At 47.8% G+C, this 18,608-nt stretch overlaps 6 protein-coding genes across 6 annotated transcripts; 3 read left to right on the top strand and 3 right to left on the bottom strand.

The window, feature by feature from the left end:
• Positions 1–1,098: 1,098 nt before the first annotated feature.
• BDV37DRAFT_252293 (uncharacterized protein) lies at positions 1,099–2,081 on the bottom strand. Its single transcript, XM_032082406.1, has one exon. It carries the CDS (start codon positions 1,476–1,478, stop codon positions 1,194–1,196), a length of 285 nt encoding a protein of 94 aa, XP_031939923.1. The 5' UTR covers positions 1,479–2,081; the 3' UTR covers positions 1,099–1,193.
• BDV37DRAFT_252292 (uncharacterized protein) lies at positions 2,060–3,188 on the top strand (the record flags this gene model as incomplete). Its single annotated transcript, XM_032082405.1, has 1 exon — positions 2,060–3,188. A coding segment is annotated over exon 1 (253 nt), but the record flags the coding sequence as incomplete, so codon positions are not given.
• Positions 3,189–5,585: 2,397 nt separating this feature from the next.
• On the bottom strand, positions 5,586–7,005 carry BDV37DRAFT_155766 (uncharacterized protein). The gene is made up of 2 exons (XM_032079067.1): positions 6,277–7,005; positions 5,586–6,216 (listed from the first exon to the last, which is right to left on the bottom strand). The coding sequence occupies exons 1-2, from the start codon at positions 6,707–6,709 to the stop codon at positions 5,795–5,797; spliced, it is 855 nt and encodes a 284-aa protein (XP_031939921.1). The 5' UTR covers positions 6,710–7,005; the 3' UTR covers positions 5,586–5,794.
• Positions 7,006–8,694, top strand: BDV37DRAFT_155765 (serine/threonine-protein phosphatase 2A activator). Its single transcript, XM_032079066.1, has one exon. It carries the CDS (start codon positions 7,303–7,305, stop codon positions 8,560–8,562), a length of 1,260 nt encoding a protein of 419 aa, XP_031939920.1. The 5' UTR covers positions 7,006–7,302; the 3' UTR covers positions 8,563–8,694.
• Positions 8,695–9,855, top strand: BDV37DRAFT_155796 (DUF1754 domain-containing protein). Its single transcript, XM_032079068.1, has 3 exons — positions 8,695–9,126; positions 9,443–9,540; positions 9,641–9,855. The coding sequence occupies exons 1-3, from the start codon at positions 8,827–8,829 to the stop codon at positions 9,660–9,662; spliced, it is 420 nt and encodes a 139-aa protein (XP_031939919.1). The 5' UTR covers positions 8,695–8,826; the 3' UTR covers positions 9,663–9,855.
• A 3,834-nt stretch (positions 9,856–13,689) lies between these two features.
• On the bottom strand, positions 13,690–17,200 carry BDV37DRAFT_272758 (gamma-tubulin mipA; the record flags this gene model as incomplete). The annotated part of the gene is made up of 7 exons (XM_032084934.1): positions 13,690–14,367; positions 14,420–14,506; positions 14,562–14,765; positions 14,857–15,039; positions 15,099–15,152; positions 15,227–15,339; positions 16,465–17,200. The coding sequence occupies 7 exons, from the start codon at positions 17,198–17,200 to the stop codon at positions 13,690–13,692; spliced, it is 2,055 nt and encodes a 684-aa protein (XP_031939918.1).
• Positions 17,201–18,608: the final 1,408 nt, after the last annotated feature.

Raw genomic sequence — 18,608 nt, 5'->3', positions numbered from 1 at the left:
AGTCTGTCGTGTGGAGGGACGGGCGAAGGAACCTCTTCACCCGATTCTTTTCGGTTTTCGTACCTGAACATGCTCCATCATAAAGGGTAATATCATGGTGGAAAAATGAGAAGTATGGGGGATGTATATCACCAGATTTGTCCCTGGCCTGATAGGTACGTTACTAGGTACCTACAGGTCCTGAGGTACTAGCTAGGTAGATTACAATTACCAGGTTCTATGCCTGACTGGGGTCTCTCGGATGGATGCAGCCTTTGTTGTTGTTGTTCTATTTGTTGTCATTGTTCCTGGACAAGAAAATACTAGTCTCGGACAGCTGGCGAAAACAGTCTTGCAGAAAAAAGAATGACTACTAGAGGAGTCCTATCGCATTGTTGCTTGACACTTTACGGAAACCATTTTAGGTGAACTTAGTGAAAGACGTCATAAACCAGTGTATCGCCACTGATACGAGCTCAATCCTTGGTTAGGGGGAAAAAGCAAAGCCCCAGTTGAGATCTCATTCCATCTCCGATGTCATCTGGTATTACCATGAAGGAAAAAGAAAAGAAAACAAAAACAAGTACTAATTAAATCAACCATGGATGGGCCGCGATGATACCTTTTTTTCCCTTCTACCAAACCCGTTTCCATCTAACTGTGAGAATTGTTTCAATAAAAATAAAAATAAAAATGGCAGTGCTATTATTGATTTGTTGGAACCCACTCCCTCCAGGCATCAGTACGCTAAAGTGCCTGTACCTGAGTCGCCGACCAATGAAAAATTTCCGAGCAGGCAGCAAAACCTCGCTTGTCTCAATGGAGTTGAATAGCCGCCACCACTACACGCATGGGACTAACTGCTTTGGGCCGTAGTTTCATTAGGTCCCTAATAATGAGCGTAATGAAACTTTCCGTCTTGGGCTGACGGTGCAGCAAGTGATCCTTGCAAAGGTTGACACGTCTTGTCTTATCCGGCAGGAGAAAAGATTCCAGAAGTAAAAATAATGATTAAAAGAAGAATGAAAAGAAGAAGGTAAAAGAGAGCAAAAAAAAAAAAAAAGAATATTGAAACCGTAATCCGACAATGCTTCTTCGACGAGGTACTCACTCCAATTCCTTATACCGACGCTAAGACTCGGTGCCGGCTATATGACACGGAATTTGTCATAGGCACCAAGAATCGTAACTACTTTCATCGTATCTTTTTCTTATCAATTCATGGTCTTGGAGTTGCCATTGTTTTTAAACATTCTTTTAGCACAAGTGCTTCGGACTCGCTCAGTGCTGAGGTTCCAGATAGTGCCACATGGATTGGTGGTTTCCACCTGCATGTGGCCGCAGACGGCCTTCGAAGGATTCAGCCCCCTGGCCATCGTCCAAGCAAGTCTTGAACTTAGTACGTGACTTAACTCCATGGGGACTGGTCCGTCAGGACTAAGTCCCCAGACCGACAGCATCGTCCATGTCAGAATCCTGGAACAGCAAGCATCAGCCATGCCTATTGGCCATGCTCCTCCACTAACGGCTCTTCTTCCTTTCCCTAAAGCTACAAAACAAGGCGGGTGGAGAGCGAGATGTCGTCCAAATGTTTCACTCGTACGCTCTAACGCCAGTGTGGGGACTTGTAGCCAGACGATCCAAGTTGACTTGTGGGCTATTTTCAGGAACGGTTCGTCTTGGGGTCATAGAAGCGGTTGAAGGAATATGAGTACCCATCCAGTTAGTCTCGTACTCCATCATCCTAAATGAGGAGCAACATAGAGGAAAACTTGGGGCCGTGTGATAGGACTGAAAGGACTAATCATCCCAAGAGGGTCACAATGGGAAAAGTATGTAGTAAGAGGGAATCCAGACGACGTCTCATCAAAATCTCTCAGAGTTAATTAGTCAACCCCGACGAGTGACTATCAACTAATTCTTCAAACAAATCTCTCACTTTGGTGTGCCCCTCGTGATCATCTGTGTGGCGACGATGATTGGACGGTCTTAATTAAATAGACTTTCGGCTTGAAGCCACTTCCTGTCTGCAGCAATTCAACCGAGTGGTTTGCTTCAGCGGACTAAGTCTCCCTGGATACCAGACTCTGCCGATCCACCGTCATTCAGGGGGAATTGATTGGACGCGTTCCTGACAGCTCCTTAATTTTTTAATGAAATTAACTTCCCTAGGGACACAAAATGTAGCTTTTATTGGAGGTGTCTCCTACTAATCTATCCTTGACTCTTCATTGAACAGTGGTCAATCTCGGTGTGTCTCCGCATTCCCATCGACCTCTGAATTTAACAAAAGCGATCACATTACCGGCCAAAAGACTGGAGACTGATAGCATCTGCAGAAAGCGTGGATGTCTTGAGAGGTGACATCCAACAAATCAGCCGCAAACAAGGGGCCATGGGGTTCCAAACTGGAGGTGGAACCGATGAAGGCGCTTCTCCATTCTCTCTCCCGGATGGTGCTTGATGCAACCCCGTCCGGACCTGTTTCGGTTAACCCTCGTTGGGTCCTAGGTAGCAACAAAACACCTTGCATGAAGTCAAATGGAGACTCCTCTTTGCCCCCCCATACATGACTGTACAATAATAATTGGAAATAACCCTAATTACCGCGGGAATACATCCATACAATAGCTCATGTCAATGCAAGGGGCCGCGGTCCCTGTCCAACCCGCCATCGCCCCAAAATGCCAGATCGATCTCACTCATGAAGCCTATTTCGCCATACCACGGAAATATTCTCCCGAAAATGATCGACTTGGTTATCGCGTTGTGGTTGATCTCGATGTTGTTCCGGATCTGTCAAATGTTCACAGCAAACTTCAATGGAAGTAACAGATCATTGAAAATCGATCCACGGTTCAACACGGGAATCATTCTGTTTTTCCTTCGAGAAGGATTGCTCGAACCACGGAACCGGCCGACTTGGGAAATCGATCGATCCACCCTGCAATCATTAAAGTGAAATTTCTGCATCGAGGCAACGGCCATGTCCGATCGTCGTGATGTCAGTTAGACGTTTCGGCGATTTCACTACCTTATACCGTGGGGTATCCACAGCCCGGAAGGCTGAAGTCCAACTTTTGGTGCCTACAGGGTATTGACACCCAAAGGATCCTTGTCTTTCTTGCCTATCTTGCCACCCTCTGAATGGGGCCCAAGTTACGCTGGCGAGACATTTCAATTACAACTCAAAGAAGCGAGAAAAAAAAAAAAAAGCAAAGAAAATTAGGGCGTCGAGATTGCAAGGTTGTATTCGGTACGCCCGAAGCCTGCAACATGCTGCGTTTCCGGCGTGACTTGTGCTACCCTGCATCAGCACACTATTAATATCGCCCTGCAGCTGGATCGGCGCCTCCAATAGCCGGTTACGCTAAAGGGAACTCACCGGTTTCAAGGTTACAGTCAATCTCTCCGTCGGCATAACGGGCCAATTCTCCACGCGGGGTTTATGTGTCATCCCGAGAGTGTGTCACTTGGCAAGTTCATTGCGCTCGGTGAGTGGTGAGTGCAGACCGCGATCAATTCCATGAGACCGACTCTAAGCTCCAGAAACTGCACTGTGCGGTGAACGACTGCGTCTATAGACGTAGACTAAAGGACCCCTCTCGTGCAACGGCTTGACATTTCACATAGTACTGGTGTCCTTATATGCCGGGTGTTTTATCCTGTATATTCTGCGTCCTCCGATAGCAGTTAGATAATCACTTTCGGTTTGGGCTGCTTGACAGCCTAGTTGATGAGTTTCCAGACTCATTTTCGGGGACGTTAAGGCAACCTATATGCTTGGCATGCACCATCAGCTGACATGATCTTCCACCATCTTAGAATCCTTGAGTCATTGATAGTGGGAAACATGCTATACTAGAGCAAATGCTAGTTGCAAAGCGTCACACCCTCGGGAGCATTCATTGTCAGTCGACCACGTTGCGGTAACTCCATATCTATAACAGAATGTCTTACCCTAGCCGGTCACATGCGAATACTGAATCCTCTGGATAATGAATCATTTATGCATCTCCGGAACGACATGAAAAAAAGTGATTGTCTAATTGTCTCGTCACGAGATGTATGAATATGGATCAATCCCGCGTGGCCACGAGTGACCTGCCAGACACCATACTTGAAGTCTTCTGTTCCAACTCCAGTAGATATTGATGAGAGGCGGTGCTTCATCCAACCCTCTACAAGTTTCATACTCTCGTATTTACTCATGAGTAGACCAACCGGCTTGAAATCTGGTGCCATAGTATCATCGGGGTTTTTGTGAACCTCGCATTATCGGATCCTTCAAGTACCCTATTAGGGGAGCCATATCATGTGAAAAGCAGGACCTGACACTTCGAAAATGGTCCGACAGCCTTGAATAATCCAGCCCGTAGCTCCCTATCAGCATATGACTCCTGAGCTTCATCGATAAATAGATATCCATGAATACTGTCCAAGGATCTTCTATCAAATGCTTGATTGTGAAATTGATAAGGGTGGTTTTGCCTGAGGCCGGAGTACCATTTATCCTGACTATGGCGAAGCAATCTAAGCGTTCACAAATCTCCTTCACAAGTTCTGTGCGCTCAGCGACGGGAAATATAACATCTATAAGCATTAGATTTATCTTAGGATATATCTCAATGTATAAATACTTACCTCGTGCTTCGAATATCCGCCTCGGCGGGGCTTTCACAGAGACTGGTGGGCCTCCGTTTGTCACAAAATGGACAGCGAGGTAGCTGTCTTGCATATCGTCTCTCGATTGATTACCCTTTCCAAAACATTCTTTAAGGAATATGTCAACAACTTCATACTCAGGGACGTGGTCGAGGACGTAAAATTCCAGGAAAGCCTAATAGGCGTAGTCGTAAACATCAATGATGAGCATTCGGGAAACCTGGGCGCCTCTAGCTTTGAGACGCATAAAGATTGATTATTGTATTATACCCAAATACTGTCTCTCATAGGGCTTTTCCTTAGGCACCGGAAGCCTGGTGGCATACTATTTGGATTCGTGTCTGGAGTCCATGGCTGTACTTGTGAAGCTTAACGGCACAGAGCGTATCTTTCCAACGCACCTGATACCCGATTAACGTGCACTTAGCTCACCTGTACCATATAAGAAGTACTGTTACCAGCTACCTCCAGTGCATGCAGAACCTGCAGAAGGTTTATTGATGGTATCCTCGAGGTTCTCTTCATCGAGCTGAGCTATATCTTCCCGGGGGGGGTATGGCAGTAGGCTTTTCTCCAGCTGTGAAGAAGTAAAATTAGATGCTGCATATATCAATAGTAAAGGGAACATACTAAGATTATTATGATCAAACATGGGGTGTTCATATCGACAGTTTCCCACCTAACCAGGGGAGGATGTGATGCAGCTCCCTTGCGGGCAGGTGCAGTACACCCAACTACAGGGTCCTATGATCACGCTGATGCACCAAAGTCTCATGTCCGGATCCGAGCTCGAGCAGCCGCATTCGTTGCAGTCGGAGGGTAAAGTGTCGCAATGAGCTGGCGAATGAGTTCACACAGCATGCATGGCATGTTCCATTCGATCTACGATGGCTTACACTCCTATCCCGCTATTTAGAACAATCACACAACATTTTACTACTAGTATGTCTTTCACACGCGCATAGCCACTTTATATTATATATTCACTAATACACGTATCTACATGAGACTGCCTTGGTGAGCTACAAACTTCGATCACAGTAGTCTTGCTAAGACCCTCCAGTTACACCAGAACAAGAGCCGAGATATTGAGAAGTAATCGAGGGCTGGTCAAAGAAGGTAAAGACTAGCAGCGCCTGCGTCGCCAAAACTAAGCTTCAACAGAGCCTGGTGAGATGGCTAATATGACGACTAAAGCGGCTATGATCAAAGCAGCGGCTACAAACGCAATTATCGCTATACTGCCGCGACTAGCGGGAAACTTCCCTCTAATGATCCAGTACTGGCTTTCAAAGTAGCGATGGAATCCAATCAGCAGAATAACAATAGCAACACCAATGAAGGTTGTTCCGAGAGGTTTACCGATACTCCGAAGACGCTCGGAAGTGGCAGTCACCTTCATGGCTGTGGGGTCATAAAACGGTGGTGATAACAATGGGGGAAGGGCTTGCGACGCGTAGTCGCCGCCCGATGTGCTTGAGCTTGAACTGTTCAGACGGAAGAGTTGCGTTATGGCGATTCCGATAGATGCAAACGCTAACGATGTCCTGAGCCATGCGAGGAATGTTCGCTCTACAACCCATCATAAAATCGTTAATACCCATCCGAAGGCAAACGGGGGGAATGACGCACCTAATGCCAGATGATCGCGAGCCACACTCCCCTTATTCTCTAGCTCCAGACTGCCGTATCTATCGGCGATTCGACTGAACCACGATACATGGGGTTCTGCCGAATCGGACGGTGGGTTTTGCTGGTCGGCTTCCCTTGTGTCCCGTTGGCCAGAGCGTTTCGGCTGGCTGTCTCCGAACCCAGCATCTCGATTCCTCAGCCCCTCTGTGGAATGATAGTTTCGTCTATCGGAGCCGTTGCTCACGATCGGAGTGATTTCATTGAATGGCGGTGGCTGGTCCTGGTCAGGCGCCACATTGGGTTGATCCCGCTCATTTAAGGTAGACATGCGTCCCGGATGACTCTTAGAAGAACGGGGGGACGAAGATCGATGCGTGGGAGAGGAGGAGCTGACGCTTTTGGTGGTGGATTGGGTCAAATCAGAGGAGTCCATGATGGCGTGCTCGCATCGGCAGGGGTAGGCATGCTACGACAGGTGCCGTGTAATCTATGGTTTTAGATTTCCAGATACCCGAAACTTGTGGAGATTCGATTCGGTCCGTGGACGTCGCGGGTACTAGAGAGCCTTTCCGAATCTCGTAACCCAGCGAATTTCCCTGGCAAACAGATAGCAAGTAGTAGGAGGAGAAGGAATAAGTAACCATAAACGGCTCCAACTTGTCACGCTTCGGTTGCCCCTCAATCAAACAGCATGTCTAACGAGCTGAACTCGCTGGCTCGCAGAGTTTCCTCCGGAAACAATAATTATCACGCGGTCAGAATACAAGACAATGTCTGACCATTCAGCACCAAACTCCATGTCGATCACATGATGATCGTCATGAGGCACCATTACTGCTTATGGCATGGCGTCATGCAACTCTGATCAGAGGCGGTCAGTTCGGTGAGTTGCGCGAATTCTGCCTATGCAAACCGCCTTACTCCAGAGTATGTCATCGCATCAAGTGATCGTCTCTTACTCATTCAAAGAACCTCTTGTGTGGGGTGTGCACTAGTCAACTGATCAACTCGTCATCACCTTTCATCATGGCATCTGAGGTCTCTGCATCGCAGGGAGTACCCAAACCCAAGATCGATCTGTCCAAAAAACTTTCAGAACTGCGTTCAAACCGCAAGTCTCAACCAGCGTTACCTTCCCGACCGTCCAAGGAACCGGCTCCAGTCACCCCGCCGCTTTCCAACCCCCCCGATCTATCATCCCATCAATATGCACGTCCGGTTCGCCGAATCTTATCAAACCATGACCATCAGTTGTTCCTTTCCTCGCCGTCCTATTCTCTAATCCTTGCTTTCATCTTTGGTCTCTCCGATTCAGTTCGTGGGCGTGCAACCACAGACACCAAAGATCGTCCGATTTCCCCCAACGTCTCCAAAATTCTCTCCGTTGTTGACTCTATCCGAACACTTCTGAATCAACATCCGTCTATCGACCAGGGTGGCTCAAGATTTGGTAACCCTGCTTTCCGCGACTTGTTTGACGATGTCGCTGCGCAGAGCGCCAAGTGGCACCGGGAGATCCTTGGTATACAGGATGCGACCGCCATAGAAGAAGCGTCAGCATATCTCATACACTCCCTGGGTTCACGAGATCGTTTAGACTACGGTTCAGGCCATGAATTGAATTTCATGATGTGGCTGTTATGCCTGCGCCAGATGCAGCTATTCTCGACCGCAGACTTCGAGATGGTCGTGTTCCGAGTGTACGTTAACTACATGCTTCTCATGCGGGACGTCCAGTCCGCATATTATCTGGAACCGGCAGGCTCTCATGGCGTCTGGGGTCTCGATGATTACCACTTCCTTCCTTTCCTTTTCGGCGCCGCCCAGCTCGTGGAGCACCCTTACATAACCCCGTTGGCCATCCACAACAATGTAATCCTCGACGAAGAAGGAGACAGGTATATTTACCTAGACCAGGTGCGGTGGGTTGATAGTGTGAAAACGGTCAAAGGTCTACGATGGCATAGTCCTATGCTAGACGACATCTCAGGGGCCAAGAACTGGAGCAAGATCGAAGGCGGGATGAAGAAGATGTTCGTCAAAGAGGTCCTGGGTAAACTGCCCATCATGCAGCACTTCTTGTTTGGCAGCCTGATACCCGCAGCGCCAGGTATGGGGGAGGCCGACGACGTGGAGACGGACGAGCATGATCATACCCACGGCCACAACCACGCTCACACCGATCATTTTGGTGACTGCTGTGGAATCAAGGTGCCGAGCACAGTAGCTGCAGGAGCCGAAGCGCGCAAACGAGGAACGGGCTTGCGGCCGATCCCCTTTGACTAGTCCTGTACACGACCGTTACGAACCTGGCGTTGGAAGACAAATCCAGCATAGAAATAATCCGTAAATACTGAATAATGATACCATTTTCAAAGACAAGCCCATACAAATACGCATCCAAGTAGAATATCCATTACATCCACGAGGTCACATGACCCAACTCCCACCACCCAATCACCAACCCCATCATCATGAATCCAACATCCAAGCAACAAAACCGACTACTAGGTACCTGTACAGCAACACCCAACCCACGCCACGCCCACAATGCCAGCCGACGAATACTCCGTCGGCGGGGGCGGCAAGCTCAAACTAAAAGGTTCCAAAGTGAGCGACGGCCGCATAGAAAAGAAAAAGAAGAAAGCCAAGAAAAGCAACCCAGAAAGCGGCAGCAAGAAAGAAAGCGAGGATGCTCCGTCGGCGTCCACGTCCCAGGCAGTAGATGACAAGGAGAGTCCGCCCACTTCTCTACCCCCACAGGATGAGGAGTCTGATGCCGGGGTGAGTGCTGGAGCTGCTGGGAAGACGGAGGCAGAGAGGAAGTATGAAGAGATGAGGAAGAAGAGGGTGAGTTCTATTTTATTTTGTCTTATTACTTTTTTCTGCTTTCCGTGTTCTATTTTCTTTTGTTATGAAAAGGGGGGAAGGGGGGTCTTTTTTCTTTTGTGAATTCTTAGAGGGTTGGTTGGTTTGTGCTTGGGATTGTGTTTGTTGTTGGACTTTTGTTAGTATAGTATCTGTCGTTTGCCTTGACTTGCCTTGTCTGCCTTACTGCACACACAGAGAGCGAGGGACAGAGAGGAGAGGGTTTCCTACGATCTTCTTTTTCTCAATGAACCCGAACATGCAGCGGAGCACAAAGATACTAACAATAAGCCCATAGTTACAAGAACGTCTCAAGCGAGAAGGGGTCAAAACGCATAAAGAGCGAGTGGAAGAGTTGAACAAATACCTGAGTCGACTGAGCGAGCATCACGACATGTAAGTTGTCTCATATCCGAGTCTCATTCTTTTTGCTTTTTTCCACGCCTCGTTTTGAAGGAAATGAAACATCTGGGCTGATCTTTTTTTTTTTTCGCAGGCCGAAAATTGGACCCGGTTAAGACAGTTTTTATTATTAGTAGTTACATTTCTTTTTCTTCCTCTTTCTTTGTTCCATGTATGTATCCTGGGTATTATTGTTTGTTTGGCTTGGTTTTATATGGTAGGGTTGTAGAATTTGCTCATGCAATGGTTGTCATGTGCCTTTTTGATCCTTAATTTTTTTTTTTTTTCTTTTCTTTTTTTCCTGCTCCTTGTTTTTTTCTCTCTCTTAATAACGTCTATCACGCTCGAATTTGAGAGTGAAAATCATATGACACTGCTACGTTCTGCAATCTCGTTGGCCGGAGCTATAGACCTCCTGGGTCCCGCTAGCGACTAACCTGCGGCCACGCCGCTTACGCTAAGCAGTTGGCTGCTCAAGACACGTTTAATAGGTGGACGGAATATGCAGTATATACCTAAAACCGTTTGGCTATGTGACACGCCAATGGGACGGAACGGCCTAAGCTCGAACCGCCAATCTATCCAAGCGTATGACCGGAGAGAGCAGAATGGTAGGGACAAAAAAAAAGTAGAAAGGAAAAGTCAAGGGAGTTCTCGCATCGTGTCCTCACTCACCATCCACTGGACGGTCGAAAGCGGAAAACGATGTTCAACCCCATGCAGAATGTACTTCAAATAAACGTATAATCAACAAAACCCCCACAGCTGTCAACGCCTTGCATATACCGGGAACAGGAGACAAGATAAAGATACCAAAACCAAGCGTAGAAACAAAAAACACCTCCCGACCCAAAAATATTGTTTGAAATGGAAAAAAGATAATGGCCACGGCGGGGTGCGGTGGACGAACCCGGCAACGGCGATGATGTAATCAAATCGAACACCGCGCTAAATCAAACGGTTTCGCTGATGGCGATGCAAGAACCGAAAGGAAAGTTTCAAAAGGAGAGAGAGTAAAAGAGGAGGACCCCAGGGCGTCATCTATACGCCCTTGATGACATGGGTACGCTCACTGTTCAGCTTATCGGCGTTCCGGGCGTGGGACTCCTTCTTGCAGTCCTCCAGGCCAGTGCAGGAGTGGGCTTCCAACATTCGGTGTTTAGAGCAGTAATGCCCACTGCAGAAGCTGCAGTCTCCGACAATCCGCTGAGCTGCTTCCTTGCATTCCTTGAAGTTGCAGCGGGGCTTGCGGGGAGCCATGTTGGGCGGGTGGTTGCAAGTAGGGAGGCGGACGAGGTGACGTCGGAGAAGGGTCGATAAGCGCCGAATTGGGGTAGGCGGATTCTGGTTTGTGGTGAACGATTGCTAGCGACTCACGGGATTTCCGGTGTAATCCGGAAGTAGTGATGACTGAGGAGTCAAGAGAGTGAGGTTGTAAGGTCGCTATGAATGGGTGACGTGGACGTCCTGAAGGGAGATGGGAGCGCCGAGGAGGAGAGGTATGGGGGAAGGGGAGGTAGATAAGGAGGTAGATAAGGACGGAGAGGCTATATATATACTTGTTAGTTCAGATGGCAAAAGACGGGTGAATCGGAAGGGACACAAACCGGAGGAAGATAATGGAAGCGAAGAACAGACTGGTAAGCAAAGACAAAGATGAAGAGGGAGCGGCGAAAGCGCAGTCAAAGTCAATTTATATGGACGAGGCCTTCATTCATGACCTGCTGAGTCACGACTCCATCCGCAGTACGACTGCAGATCCGATGTCGTAGCCGTTTAATCCCATTCGGGCTAGCGCCCCTCAGACTCCTGTTTCGGTATAGCCCCGTACCCAGACTTCTGTTAAAGTCTCCCAAAAAGACTGAGTTGAGTTACTGCTCTGGGACACTCTGACGAGTGGAGGCAAATCCGGAGCGGAAACCAGAAACTTCCATAGTACAGACGACGACTACATACATGCCTCTAGTGAGGCAAAATTGTTCAGGCTCCCAAGACTCCATGCCTATCCTCGGGCCGTCTGAATTATCTGGTTTAATTAAAGTTTTCATAAACCCAGGAGGCCATTGTCATCCAGGAAATAGAAGGGCAAATAGTTCAGAAGAAAAAAAAAAAAAAAAAAAAAAAAAAAAAAAAAAAAAAAAAAAAAAAAAAAAAAAAAAAAAAAAAAAAAAAAAAAAAAAAAGACAAACCAAAAGGGAATAAAAGGAAAAATTCTAAATTAATTACAGTTCACTTTGGGACGTGTTCCCATCGGATTTCCCTCAGTTTGCCCCCTTTCTACCTTAGTAGTGTACTCCTTTCCCCTTTTTGTGGTGGTTTGATTGAGGGAGCAGTTGAGGAATGGTCCCGGGACTGGGGTACGACGACGACTCGGTCCCTCAGGTGCTCATCATATCGCCCGATGCTCTCATTAATCTCGCAATAATCCACTCTGCTTGTGAAAGGTAACGTTACGCCCTCCACCTGATCTTTTCCATTTTTCTATCTATCTATATATAAATCCAGTGTTTTCGAAATACCACGGAAAAGAAATAAAAGGAAACGCCGTCAGCACCTAATTAATTATCCAGCGCCAATGCATGCCATTCCGGCTTGCTGGCACCGCACATCACCTCGCAGGATGTACAGTTGGTAGTTAGGTAGGTATGTATGTATGTACCTACCCTGGGAAGTGACCAGGTAAAGACAAACCCCTCGGTGTACCCAGTGAGCCTCCCCCGTGGTCCCGAAAATTGAAGCTGCAGATGCATTTCGTCCGAGCAATACCTTATCCAGTGACCCTGACTGGTCCCGTGAAGTCTACTTGCTTAGTGCCAGGGGATTCCATGGGATGGCCCTGGTCACGTGTCGGTATCATGCCTTGCAGGGGGATGGCGTCGAAAGCCCCTTCGTTCACGTATACATGGGATGTATACCTTGGGGGACGGAGTATGAGCTCTCGGTAAATCCGGGTGGAGACTCGATCATCCATCCCTCCATGATTCATGATCAAGGGCGAGTGGGTACGGTTGCAAAATAGAACGATCCATAAGATGGGCGATAGGACTACTCCTAGTATGGACAAGATCGGATGGGGTGGGACACATTCAGTTGAATGTTGGGAAAGAGGGTGTGTGTGCTACGACCGCTACTACTAACTAGTAGCACTGGCAGTACTTTTTGATGTCCAAGACCTCCGCACCTGCAAGTAGCTCTCCCATTGCAGCGTCAATGGGATAGACTTCCGACCATACACCATGGCCCGTGGTATATACTAGTATCGACACACGGCCACGATCATCGCAGAATAATAATAAGGATCATAATTATAGTAATAAAACCTGCTAGATGCACGCGAGAAACCTACCAAACCTCGTAGCTCCATGACCCTTTATACTGCGTACCGGACTTGCTTTACCCCTCAGGATCTCCACCCCATCTTCTTCTTCCCCCCGATCCAGATAAGAAAATCGGGTAAATTATCTTTTAGGCGTCTTCCCCTCTTTTGAAAAACCTCACCTTGGGCACAAATGCCTCGTTCTCGCACGACAACAACTGATGTCCTCTTACAACTATCCACCCAGAAAGGTCCACGACAACTCACTGTACAATTCCATTCCTAGTCACTTGTGCTAGCCCGGAATATTTGCTAGCCCAGTTGAGACATTTGATGAGCGGTCAAGGGGAACAGGAATCCCGGTTTTCCTGGTGGCGAGACACACGGAGAAATCAAAAGACAAAAAAAAAAGGAAAGGAAAAAAAACAAAACCCTCACTCCATATCAAATTAGTCCTTCCCCACATCTGTCAGGCGAACAGTCGATCATTTTCCCAATCTTGGGTGAAGATAAGCGCAAGGTGAACGGACACTTCACCGTTTGGTTGGGTGGGCAAAGTAAAATCCATTCATTCGTGCAGCACTTGATGCTGGACAATATGACTCTTACAAGGACCAGAGTGCTATCTACAGTTCATAGCTTCATATCATTTTCTCCCTAAATAATCATCCACGCCAAATTATCGTTATCAGAGGGAATAACAGCTGCATTGCAACGCCTGATGCCAGTCAAACACACCGGGTAACCTGGAAAATCATAATTATAGACCAGCAAGGGAACGAAAGAAAGAAGAGACGGAAAAGCAAATAACAAACAAGGGGTTGACCTTATACCCCCATCTCCTTCTCTTTCCCGGAATCTGGGTCAAGGTAGGTCTCCTTCTCCGCCGCCTCGTACTCTCCAATGAGGTCCATGACCACAGCCCTGGCCTCATCAAATTCCCCAAATCCATCGCTGAATGGGGCCTCTTTCCGATACTGCTCGATGAAAGCGTTTCGCTTCCGCAGTCGATCGTACTGTTGGACGATCCGCTTGAACAACGTTGCCACCGATGTGTGGTTCGCCAGCATCAGTCCGCTGACACGGTGGGTGTTCTGGATGTACGGTGACTTTTTCGTCAGTGCGACCTGGATACTAGCTGGGCCCCAAGGAATGAAAGATGCCAGTCGCCGCTCGCGGATACGGAGCAGGGACTTGTGCACGTCGGTGGGATCGGCTTCACCCTGGATAATGTTGAGGATACTAATATAGCAACTGGATTTACTGGGGTTGATTGAAACCATGCGGTTCTTGGGTTGCAGCAAACGACGCATCACGTCCAGCACGGTCGTCTTGCGGACCGTCTTGGCTTGTTCAATATTGTCACCAGTAAATGGCGTGTAGGAGGTGATCAAGAAGTGACTACGTGGCGTAGGGATAAGAGAAGCGACGATCCCGACAAGGTCATTGTGCATGTAACCAGGATAACGGAGGGTGGTAGTGGATGCAGACATAACAGTTGAGACCTATGACCAATTAGCTGGACACGAGCCCCCTCTAGAGCTAAAGAGCACTCACAAGCTGATTCGTTTGCTGGAGCGAAGGTTGCAGCACATGAAGTCTGTCGGCAACGATCCTTGAAAGAGCTCCGTTATCCAGAACCACCTAGATAGCTTTAGTCATTGCCACCAAGATAGCGCTAATATCAGCGTAAACGTACCACAGAGTCAGCGTTCTGTGTCAACCTCCTCATGGCAAGTATACTATTGTACGGGTTGACCACAACATCTGCCGCTTGAGTATCGGGAAAGACGGAGTATGTTTGAATCAGCTTTTTCGGAAATCGATCGTTCATCCGTTCCAAGATGAAACTTCCCATTCCAGACCCGGTGCCTCCTGCAATAGAATGCAGAAACATGAATCCCTGTCGCAAAGCGAACATCAGCCACTAGGTCCTTTTATGCCCACGGTGATCACCCCAGTCCTCCACATTTTCGGATATCCCGAAACCATACCTCTAGCGAGTCACTACCATCGGCCTCGCGGTCAATCATGTCGAAGATATCCTCTTGCACACTCTCACCCGCCGAATACCCAGCACCCCAGTTATTACCTGCGCCAACACCCTGCTGTCCCACGAAGAAGTTCTCAGGATTGTAGATGTTGCGATACGGACCGGTTTGAATCGTATTGAGGACCTAGACCGCTAAACTCAGCTCGTATGTCCGTTACGTTGTCGCAGGAGGTAGACTCGTACTCTGGGTTCCAGGTCCAGCAAGATCGCTCGGGGAATATACCGGGTATCATCACTCTAGAAAGCGCCTCATTAGCACTCCACGCACGCGCAAGCACCACAGACCACGACAGTTCAAACAGTCTTCATACCTGGTAGAAGAAGACATCCTTGCGATCACCGCCCTCGGTAGCAAACTCCTCTAGGTTCCCATCCTGGCTTATTCCGTGCTCCTGGCAAAGCTGTTGCCAGAATTGGCTGCCGACTATAACCTGTCAGCAGAGCTATACATCGCGGGTTCGTCCGTTTGCCGTCTCGACACAGCGATGACGGTGTTCCGTGGTCTGGGGTGTTATCGCGGGATTCCATACCATTGTTGCCACATTGGCCGGCCTGAATTGTGATAATTTCTCTACTCTCCTCGTTAGTAACGGTCGCTAGTGCTTCACAATTAGAGATTGAGAGCAGATCAGTCGGGTTATGGCACGTACCTGGGCATCTTTGTGCTTGACCACTGCAAGTAGTCGAGGTTAGCGTACGCGTAGCGCGTTCCCGCGGGGAAACTTTGGGTAACAATTTAGAGTGGTGGAAGCCTCAGGTATACATCCATGCGGTGAGCTATAAATGCCACGCTTCTCACCACCTCGATAGGATTTAATATAGCTTATAAAGATCCTTGAAAGTTAGGGGATAGCACTAAACTCTATGTTGATATTATACTGCAATTGGTAGAGATGAACGTTCCTCTAGGATGACCCTTGTGTGCCTCAATGATGATCATGACTCCTCTTATTGTGTTTTACTGAATTTATTGACAGGTAATTTAATGCATATAGCAATAGTGAGCCCAAAACCAATACGTGTATTCTACATATTATCCCTAGTGTTTCTGCCATGAGGGCGAAAGCAAGGGCGTTTCTGTTTTACGCCAGCGCAAGGGCTGTTCAACTGTACTCACAAATAGAGTGCATATCATGTCACTGTTGTGTTTATAGAGACTATATTTCAGATCACCTGCTCAGAAATCTCAGAATCATAAAAATGTATAGTCAAAAGTCAGCGTGGCCAGAAGAATATGAACAGATGCCAAACATGGATGCTGACGAGTATAATATGACCTCGAGCTTGTTCATAGAGTTCAACTTGAACTCAAGCAAGAAACAAGTTGCCCCAACCACCGGTCGATTGTAATCCGAACAAGGAGCATTGACCTCATGATTGCCACGACTTGAAAGCTAACTATCCAGACCTCAAAATCCTGCTTTACAAGCCGTAACAAGCATCCCGGCACCGGCAACCACACCGTCAACGATCCTCACACGATTTCCTTCTTCCCGACCATAAGCTTCAACACAGCCATCCCTGACTGCCTCTTCCATACCAGCCATACCAGCACATCCCATGCAGATTGCCGTGAGCGGGTGTGGAGCGGTCTGGATAAGCCTTCGTGTCGCCTCGCTGATCCTCCTCCTCACTTCCTCGGCTGGCGTGGTATGCAGTTCAACGGCGGTTAGACCGGTCGTCTCTACACCAGCAAAACGATTGGTCGACGTTGTATTATCATCAGAATTCACAAGGAATGCTTCAACAGCACGGCTTAGCTCATCCCGCCAGATGCTGCCCGTAGAAATAATTCCGAACATTTCCTTGGATTGCGTTTTGTGCAGGCCCGCACCTCCAACCATGTGAAACGAGCCAACCAAGGACAGCGACATGAGAACACTCGCTTCGAAGATACCCGTAACGTACTTCCTCTTTGGTTTCGAGTCCCCTGACAGGGCCGAACTTTCGAACTTCGTGATGGCTTCCTTCAGCATTCCAACGAGGGGATGAGCCGAATAACATGCCACGAGAAACCCATCGTATTTGGGAATAAGGGGCTCCACAAAGGGTCTGCAGTGCAATGCCGATGTAGCAGAGTCCTCGCCTGAGTTGATACTCGGCACGCCATCTATTACACGCCCATCTTCAAGGGTGACTGACTCATTCGGAGCCGTCAAGTAGTCAAATTGAACATCTGCAAACCCGAGGTTGTCCACTATAGGTTTCAATGCATCCGTCATGTGCGTGGATGTATTTGGATTGATGATTAGGACACTGAGCCGACTTTTGCTTGGTGCAGCCATTCTGAAAGATGCCTTTGGATACCTGATAGAGTCGTAAAATTGGGGGGGCAAGATGAATAGTTATATCATTCCCTTTTTGACACATAGAGGGGGGGCGACCAAAAGGGTATAGACCAGCCGTGCCCCCCCCACCACCTTAGCTTCTCGGCAGTCGGAGCTTAGCGGTGCAGTTGGTATACAGAGTAACCCTGGCTGACGATAGAAATGAGAGATAATAGCCCTAAATTAATATGTCATCGTGGCTGACAGCAGGGCTCCTGGGGCCCGGGCCTACGGTATAGCTCTATAAGGTGTGACCCAGGCAAATCAGGCCCTAGGGTCTGATTAGGGTGTGATTATTGTTATCAACGGACTTGCCCGGACACCCGTTCTTACATAAACGTGATTAGGGCAACTGATTTATATCCAAGTGATTCAGCGAGAAATGATATTTCTACCAGGATCTTAGTGAACTAGATATAAATTTTGTATAGTAAATACACAATTCAATAGCCAAGTTTGTCAAAAAGGGGCTCCATTGGTGGCTAACTATCTAGTAATTATAACTGACCTGTTAACTATACAATAGGACAACTATCTGATTCTAGGATGAAACATGCAGCGGTAAAAATCTTAGATCTATATTAGTTATTTTCATTTATTTAGTTGTGGCTTAAACATTGCCGTAGTAACTTCCTTGCCACCACAACACCTAACCAACCCTAACCCAAACAAACAACACCCACGACATCCCCCCAGTCACTATAACCACACATCCACACAAGACTAGAACTTCGACAAACACCACAAATTCCTATGTCCACCAAGCCAGCACTTGGGCCCATATGCCTTATAGCAATCGTCACTGATAGTCCCCTGAAGGTCCTCCAGGTTATTGTTTACCGTGGAGAACATGTACGTATATCCAGGTTTACCCTTAGCCTCTATCTGGATTTTGGCGTTGCACCAGCGACCTCCCTCCCAGTAGCATTTGGTGAATGTATTACTGTGTTTGCATTCTTCGTCGGCGAGGGTGTATGTTGCGAAGAAGATGAGGAGCCAGAGTTTGAGTTGCATCTTTGCTTTTTGTAAATGGTGGTTGGTGGTTTTCGCTATAATGTAGGATTATCTAGGCTTTAGAGAGGGCTCTAAGATACTAGTAAGTAGTTTGTGGTTGGGGTGGGTTTCCTGGGGATGTGTCACGGAGGCCTAATATGGAGACTTCAAAGATGATTTGGGAATGGTTTCGTGAGACTGATCTCAGAATGGTTGTTTAGTAGGATGTCTATTTGGGCTGTGTAGTAGGAAGATGGGCCGTTTTATATGGGTGAGCCCATACAAAGACTGTTGTTCTTGGGGGTTCAGAAAGCCGAATTTGGACAATAAACCTTTGATCCAAGTTATGCTGAAAGATACCTCGCCCCCCCCC

The sequence above is a fragment of the Aspergillus pseudonomiae genome (assembly GCF_009193645.1).
Source record: "Aspergillus pseudonomiae strain CBS 119388 unplaced genomic scaffold BDV37scaffold_49, whole genome shotgun sequence".
NCBI lineage: Eukaryota > Fungi > Ascomycota > Eurotiomycetes > Eurotiales > Aspergillaceae > Aspergillus > Aspergillus pseudonomiae.
Note: the sequence above shows the minus strand (reverse complement) of the source record. Positions and strands in the feature narration are given on the sequence as shown.